Source organism: Schistocerca nitens, chromosome 1 (genome assembly GCF_023898315.1).
Source record: "Schistocerca nitens isolate TAMUIC-IGC-003100 chromosome 1, iqSchNite1.1, whole genome shotgun sequence".
NCBI classification, from domain to species: domain Eukaryota; kingdom Metazoa; phylum Arthropoda; class Insecta; order Orthoptera; family Acrididae; genus Schistocerca; species Schistocerca nitens.
The window spans coordinates 425670556-425679591 of record NC_064614.1 but is presented as its reverse complement, the minus strand read 5'-3'; the positions used below and the strand labels follow the sequence as shown (position 1 = coordinate 425679591).

General features: G+C 40.0%; 1 protein-coding gene across 1 annotated transcript in view; it reads right to left on the bottom strand.

The window, feature by feature from the left end:
- Positions 1 to 7904: 7904 nt before the first annotated feature.
- The window catches only part of LOC126250492 (uncharacterized), a 79702-nt gene continuing 78570 nt past the window's right edge, over positions 7905 to 9036 (bottom strand). Inside the window, exon 14 of the mRNA XM_049951564.1 lies at positions 7905 to 8961. Within this exon, the coding sequence (XP_049807521.1) occupies positions 8800 to 8961 (162 nt within the window). The 3' untranslated portion in view covers positions 7905 to 8799. The remainder of the gene's footprint in view (positions 8962 to 9036) is intronic.

The window sequence follows — 9036 nt, the reverse complement described above, 5'->3', positions numbered from 1 at the left end:
CAATGAATCCTGCAGAGCTGTCCATAAATCTCTAAGAGTACGAGGGGGTGGAGATCTCTTCTGAACAGCACGTTGCAAGGCATGCCAGATATGCTCAATAATGTTCATGTCTGAAGAGCGTAGTGGCCAGGAGAAGTGTGTTGACCAAGTCCATCAGAATGCACAGTGGACATGAATGCATGCAGGTGATCAGAAAGGATGCTTACGTACAGGTCACATGTCAGAGTCATATCTAGACATATCAGGGGTCCCGTATCACTCCAACTGCACACACCTCACACCATTACAGAGCCTCCTCCAGCTTGAACAGTCCTCTGCTGACATGCAGGGTCCATGGATTCATGAGGTTGTCTCCACACCAGTACACGTCCATCCGCTCAGTACAATTTGAAACGAAACTCATCCGACCAGTCATTAGCAGTCCAATGTCGGTGTTGACGGGCCGAGGGGAGATATAAAGCTTTGTGTCGTGCAGTCATCAAGGGTACACGAGTAGGCCTTCGGCTCCAAAAGCCCATGTCGATGATGTTTCATTGAATGGTTCACACGCTGACAATTGATGATGGTCCAGCACTGAAATCTGCAGCAATTTGCGGAAGGGTTGCACTTCTGTCATGTTGAACGATTCTCTTCAGTCGCCGTTGGTCCAGTTTCTACAGGATCTTTTTCAGGCTGCAGAGATATCAGAGATTTTATGTTTTACCAGATTCCTGATGTTCATGGTACACTCGTGAAATGGTCGTATGGGAAAATCCCCACTTCATCTCTACCTCGAAGATGCTGTGTCCCACCACCCATGTGCTGACTATCACACCACGACCAAACTCACGTAAATCTTGGTAACTTGCCATTGTAGCAACAGTAATCCATCAGTCAACTGCGCTAGACACTTGTTGTCTTATATAGGCGTTGTCGACCGCAGCGCCATATTCTGTCTATACCAATTTCTTTGGCACTTCAGTGTATATATGCGTTATATGAATGTGTGGATATGTTCTTTCGGACATGCACAAAAAAACAATGGACAATGAATTTATCTTCTTCAGTGCGGGTGCTCAGTTACGTCTGACCAGTGGGAATCTCAAAGTAGCGAAGTAGCGAGCATGGAGGACATGGGAAGGGTTTTCGGATAGGTGGCTCTATGTGGGTGTGTGGGTCGGCAGAGTTAGTCTGCACAGTTGCGATAAACACTGTGTCCAGATGGCGCAGTGGTTAACACAGCTGCCAAGTCAGGTTCAAATTCCAGTCCAAGAAACATTTTCGTTCGTTGTCACTGATTCCGCGCAAAGAGCCAATGCAGCTGACATTAGCAGTCCGTTCCATTTCTTTTCCTTTCCCCCACTCCACCTTCAATTTACTTATAATGTATCACAGCTGCCGATTCCATTTGGTGTGTGCTCTTTCGGGCATGTCCGAAACGACGGACACCAAGCATTCATATAGTATTATCAGATTCCCATGCACCCAGATGATACTCGGAAAACAGCCAACATCACACCATTCAGGCTATTTGTGTTCTTGGTGACGCCATACAGACTAAAAAACCAGGCACAGACAAGACGTTTCGTGAGTGAAGTACTGTTGAAGACCGATTGTTCCTACGCCTACCTGGATGCTATTTCTATTTTTTTGGTCGACGCCAACAGCCACAAATGGCACATCGAACTCATTCTCACTGCCCGTCACAATGCATTTGTCAGTTAGCTGGTTAGTTAGTTAGGTGTTCCGTAGGTCATTTGAACGGTTCTTTTGTAGAAATGATGAGGAGCGAGTCAATTTGCCAGGAAGTTTAATTTACAGGATATTTATAAATGACTAGTGTTAACATTAAAGGACACATTATTATTTTTGGGCATACTCATGCAACTACACTTATTTGTTTTTAAATTTTTTGGTTGGCTGCTAGCTTTTAAGAAGACATTGGTCAATGGAATAGAAGGAGCTGCCCAGCCGAAATATTTTAAATTAGATTTGGAACTTACTTTGCTGCCTGTCAGACATTTTAAGTTATTGGGCAAATGATCAAAAATTTTTGTTTCTGCGTATTGAACTGTTTTCTGAGCCACTGACAGCTTTAACAGGGAGTAATACAAGTCATTTTTTCCCCTCAAGTGTTGTAGGTACATACTTCACTGTTCTTCTCAAGTTGTGATGTGTTATTTATGTGGAATTTCGCAGTTAAAATGCCTAGTTCCTTGAAGAGATATCTACATGACTTCCGTGGGTGAACAACACATATTTATTACTCACTTCTGTGCAATCAGTATGTTCTTTCTAAGTCGTGAATCACTCCAGAAAATTATTCTGTGTGGCATTATTAAGTGGAAATATGCAAAATAGGTCAGGAGGTTGATACATTTGTTTCCAAGATTAGTAGTTGTAGGAACAGCAAAAGTTGCTAAACTTAATTGTCTGAGAAGCTTTAATACGTACTTCTTCCAGTCCAACTTCTCATCAATAAGTTCACCTGAAAGTTTGGAACATTCTACCTTATTAACTGACTCCTCATGTGCTACATCAGTTGTTGGTATGACTCGATTTGTTGTACAGAACTGAATACCGTCTGTTTTTCAAAATTTAGGGAGAGATGATTTTCAGAGAACCACTTAACAATTCTTTGAAAAATACCACTTACTAAATCTTCTGTTCCTTTCTCTTTAATGGGATTTATTATTTATTATAACACTAGTATTATCTGCAAAAAGTACCAATTTTGCTTGTTGAATGTTAAGTGGAAGGTCATTCACACACACAAGAAATAGTGGGGACACAAAATTGAACCTGGTGGGACTACATTTGTAATTTTTCTTTTTTCCCCAGTCACTGAAATTTTCTACCTTTCCGACATTGTCTGAAATATTCAACACAACTTCATGCATTCTGTTTGTTATATGATTCAAACCAGGTGAGTTTTGAGGAATGATATTTTTAATATATTCTCTTGCTACTGCAACTGAACCAATTAATCCTATATTTGCTGCTACATTTAGAAGATGATTCTTAAAAATTCTGTATTTACAACTTGTGAATTATCAGCTTCATCATTGTCATTTAGTTTAGTTGTTAACGGATCATCAATGACGATAAATCACAGTTGCAAAAACATGAAATTACTTCCTTGGCCATGCCATCAATGTAGACAGAATCAAACCAACTCCAGACTGAGCATAATTCGATTGCGTGCTGCCTCCCTCACAAACTGAGTATGATCTTTGCTAGTTTCTTGGTATTCTCAACTGTTATCAACACCAATTACCTCATGCAGCAGACGTGCAGGAACCTCTGACCAATGCCCTGGTGGGCCTCCACACAGAGGGGAAACAAAAAATAGTGGGGACCACAGAAATGCAAAAGGTGTTCAACCACTGTTAAGAATCTCTGGCGATGGCAGTGTCCTAGCCCACCCAATACCAGACATTCAGATTGCACTTACAACTGAAGCCAGCCACTCAACTGTCATGGCCATACTCCAGCAAGAAGACCAAAGTCTGCTGACTGAGGTAGTTACCATACAGGTGGTTACAGTGTTGCCACCCTTTAACATCCTTTTTCCGCCGGATGTTCTCGGTGGACGAAATTTTGTGAGACACATTTTTTTTATCACTGACATGTGAGGAGTCACACTGCAAAACCCGAGTGCGTGAATTTCGCTTCATCCTGTATAGTGGAACCTTCAGTGGAGTGCTAATTTTGTTCCTCAAGTAACTCCTGGTGTCTTAGTATATAAAACTCTTTAATCTTTACGATTTTCATGTCAAATTCAATTAGCATTACAATATATTTAACTTCATTTACAGTGGTTTTGCTGAAAGGTGGATACACCTTTATAAACTGGTCACATAATCCTGATAGCAATGAATGACATTTGTCTTTATTGTAGTACTGTAGATCAAATCCTGCATTATGAAGTTACAATAAATCTCAAGAAATTATATATTACCACCATCTGTCACATTTAGTCCTTCTCTGCACTGTGTTTTGGAATGGACAACTTCTATATTAACATGACTGAGTGAGCGATACACCTCAGCGAATAAGACATACATTTTCTGAAGGAGCAGTGTGGTTTCAGTTGCCTGAGACTGCATTTGTGTGTGTGAGTTGCATTTGAGAATGCGTGTGTGTATGGGGGGGGGGGGGGGGGGGCAAGGGTGCGCATGGGTTAACGTGTGTTCATTGTTGACGAAGAGAGTCTTTCTGTTATGCCTATGTGCGAGTCAAAACTAAACTTAAATATTCTAATGGAAAGTTCTGGGAAAATGTAAACAATTTAAGAGTAAAAGCAACAATTCACCAAATAGCAAATGTGACTTCCATCTGTCTGATGGCTCCAAAGATACTTCTGTCCATATGAAGCTCACTAATTATTAACAGTACCTGCATTTTCACAGCTGTCATTCCTTCCAGACCAAAAAATCTCCCTCTATAGTCAGCCAACTGTGACAAGAATTCCCTTGCCTACCACGCTGAAGGTCATACTGAGGCCTTCACAGACACACACTATCCCCCAAACCTAGTCTACAGAAAGATTTCTCACACCATATCCTCACATATTCCTAACCCTCTAATCACTCACAAGAACCAGGTGCAAAGAAACATCCCCATAATCACCCAGTCTCATGCCAAACTGAAACACATCATTAGCCAAAGCTTTGACTGTTTATCATTGTTTTTGGAAATAAGGAATACCCTATTCATGATCCTTCCCATCCCTCCTAAAATGGTTCTGTTTTGGCCAACCAATGTATGCAGTGACCTGGTTCATGTTTAAGGCACATCCATTCCCAAATCCTAGCCACACAGGTCATATCCTTGTGGAAGACCCGGGAGCTAGTCCTGTCCGATACACCCTTCTGGTACATTTCAGCACAGAATTCTAGGTAAATATAACCAGCAACTATGTGTCTACTGAAATGAATGGTCATCACCAAACTGTCTCCAAGAACAGAGCTTCTCACCCAGTTTTGTAACACACTGCCAAAAATGTACCAATGGCTACTTCACAATTTGTGGCACCTGGATCCTTCCCCCAACACCAGTTTTCCTTAACAATGCTCTTTCAACTCATTCTATGTTTCAAATTTTTATTTGTCAGACATCCACAATTATTATAGGTAATGTTCATGATTAAAATATCTGCTACTGCTGTACTGTTATTTTTTGACTGAAGTTTTTACACTATCAGGTGTCAGGTCTCAGCTCCCATCTTCAGGTGTATGGGGCTACGCCCCTGTAACTTGTACAATTGTGGCGGGTGTTTTAATCATGAACATTACATGTTTTGTTCCCTTGGTCCACCTGGCCTCAATCTCTGCTAACTCCCTGACCCACACCCACCTCCATCCTGCTCCTGGAGCTTAACTTCACACTTGCCTGCATCCTCCCCTTCCTCTGTTCCTCAAAAGCCACTTCTCCATATCATCCTCATGTGCTCCACAAACTCATGAGTGCCAGTACTGATGACTGAGCTGTTTTCATACAGCGCACTTGCTGGCTTTCCCTACCATATTCCTTTACTGTGGATCTGCTACCTTCCTCCCAGCTGTAACAGTTGTCAGTCACCCTTCCCCAATCCAATCTCCTGCTCCCCAACAATTTTCTCTCCAAGTCAAGCTGCAGAACTACAGTCCCCATGCAACATATTCAGCCACACAATATAGCTATACAGCAGAGAGAGAGAGAGAGAGAGAGAGAGAGAGAGAGAGAGAGAGTGTGTGTGTGTGTGTGTGTGTGTGTGTGTGTGTGTGCACTCTAACTCAAAAAAGGATTCATCTTAAAGCTACCAAAGTTTCAAACTAAATCTATCCATTGAAGCTAGTACTCTCTCTCTCACTCTCTCTCTCTCTCTCTCTTCTCTCAAGCATGAAGCTCAAACTTCCCTTTGTTATGTACACCGACTCACTCCAGGAAGGACTCTACAAGATGAGAATTATTGGCCTACATGAAACAAAATTGTCATAACTGCTGAACAGTTTGCATCAGGACATTTGAATTGCATGGTTGGCCACAATGCATGATGGGAATTAGTATGCGCTGTATGGTTTGGTTTAGCAGCAAAGTCCACTTTCATTTGGATGTGTTTGTCAATAAGCAAAATTGGTGCATCTGGAGGACTGAGAATTCACATTTTGCATTCGAGAAGTCTTTTCACCCTCAATGGGTGACTGTATGGTGTGCAATGTCCAGTCATGGGATAATTGGTGCAATATTCCTTGATGGCACGGTGAGTACTGAGTGGTACATGTAGGTTTTGGAAGACAATTTCATCCCCATTATCAAAAGTGACCCTGATTTCAGCAAGATGTGGTTCCTGCAAGACGGAGCTTGACCCCATTGAAGCAGGAGAGTGTTTGACGTCCTAGAAGAACACTTTGGGGCCTGAATTCTGGCTCTGGGGTACCCAGATGCCACTGGCAGGGGCCTCTGTTGACCGCCATATTCTCTGGATCTGAATATATGGGGCTATAGTAAAGACAAGGTGTACAGCAACATCCCTAAAACCTTTTCAGAGCTGACAACAGCCGTTCAGGTCATTGACAGCATCAATGTTCTGACACTTCAATGGATCACGCAGGATTTCGCTATTTGCCTGCACCATATCATCACCAATGATGGCATGCATAGCCGGCTGCTGTGGCTGAGCGGTTCTAGGCGCTTCAGTCTGGAACCGCACGACCACTATGGTCACAGGTTCGAATCCTGCCTTGGGCATGGATGTGTTTGATGTCCTTAGGTTAGTTAGATTTAAGTAGTTCTAAGTTCTAGGGGACTGATGACCTCAGATGTTAAGTCCCATAGTGCTCAGAGCCATTTGAACCATTTGATGGCACGCATACTGAACATCTCATAACCTAAATCCAAGTATCTGTAGTAACATTTACTTTTTGAATAAAGTGTGTGCATGCTGCAGTTTGTAAATAATTAACATTTTTTTCATATAGTACAATAATTGTCACCCTGTACTTTGAGATGAGGGGAAGTGTCTTTTCCCACAACATAACTCTTGCCAGTGCAAAGTTCCCATTTGATTTGTCAGCAACGTTTACAAATTCTGAAACTTACTTTGCCTCAAAAATTTTCTCTGATTGATTAATTTGTGTCTTTATTGGATGTTATCTTTTCCTTTCTCCAATGCTAACGGTTCAAAACCTGAATGCCTACAAAGATATAGAGTGTAAAATAAAGCATACATGTCAGGTCTTATACCTTGACCAGCATATGTCAGTGAGAGTGCCTGATGGACACATGTCAATACTATCTACGCAACAGGTAGTTGAAACACTGTCTTGCTAGAAAAATATAAAAACATTTTCCTTCTTTTAAATTTGCATTGATAATAATAATGTGTTTGAATTTAAGATTTTCTTGTTCACAAATCTTTATGGGAGTGATTTTGTGCTTTGAATAATTTCTTGCTAGAAACAACTGTCTAGCACTGAAGATATGTCTATTCATACTTTGTATCAACCTTACTATACCTAAAATCTACAAAAGTAGACTAATTGCAACGGCAGGTCAGATGCAGATGACATACTTGTTGGCAGTACAAACCACAAAGTTACCAGAATGGTCATTACTGACAAGAACTTCAATGGCTAAAATAACATCAAACACATACAATGCACACATAAATAAAATGGAATTCTTGTACAAGAACATTAACTAAAGGAATTGGTTCTTGTGTCATAACACAGATTGGTGGTTAAAATAGTCTCAATAGTTACAACCATGCTGGTGAACATCGCTGCACTTTTTCTTTTCTTACCTAATTACATGTACCATACAGTAGTTCATCAAGCATGTTACACTTGCATTTGCTGCTATTTATGAAAATCAAAAAGAATTTTTTAAATATTATGTAATTCTTACCCATGAACATTTGAAGTGTTGAAAAAGAATCTGAATTTCATCAAACATAGCAAACTGTAGTTTATTAAATAAAATTAGCTCAAATTTATTGTACAAAAATAGGACTGGAAACAGTTTTGTATGTGAAATGACAAGTTCGGCATTAAGTGTGAATGTCGTCACAAAGAGATAAGTGCGATAGTATGTATGTTAACGTCAAAAAATAAAACAGTTGGTGCAGTTTACTGTTAGACATAAGGTGGTGGACACCTTACAGGAGCTCCTGTCTTGTGTAGCACACATATACAAGTAAAGACAAATTTTAAGATATATGAAATAAAGTTTATGTAAAAATATAGGTCAAATATATAAAATGTTTCTCATCTTACAATTTACACTGTATTAGTAAATAAATACAGTTGTGAGAGAAACTAGAAAAATTGGGTAAGTAGCTTTAGTGAACAATCTTCCAGGACTGTCTTAGCACCTACAACTCTATTGTACAGAAGCACCAATTGCTCTCAATGTTAACTAGGACTGTACTCTTTGACAGCTGTAGCCTAGACTCCTATGTAAATATTCAACAATGCACAAACAACGCGCAGCTTTCTTCCATGGCACAGTTTTTATATCACTTCACTTTGAACCATTAAACTGTTACAGTATTTGCACTAGTTGTGGCAATCTGCTACATTGTAACTATTTCATTCAAATTAATGAATTCTTAAACCAGTCTAAAATCATTAAAACTTACATCTGTATCCCTACATATACTTAAGTATTCTCAATAGGTACTACATAGCCTAAAAATAAGAAATATAAAATATAGCACATTTCTACATGTAGCTTGAAAAACAGTAAAATTCACTTGAAATTATTAAAAAGTACTGAATTTTAAAATTTCTGCTAGTGTAAAAGAAGTAAGGTCATGTTTCCCCAGTCTCTAACTTTTTATGCTATCCTGTTGCTTCCTAAAACAGCTGCATTAGCATTGACATCAGCACCAACTAGTGGTAGAGTAGTGAGACAGTGGAAGTTAGTTTCTTCCAGGTCCTGCTGGAGTTTAGCCAATGATGGACATTGCATCACTACACCTTGGATGCCCTGCAACGTCTGTAAAGAATAATATAAATATAGCATTAGGATATACTCTAAATATATGACACTGGAAAAAAGAGAAAGAGAAAG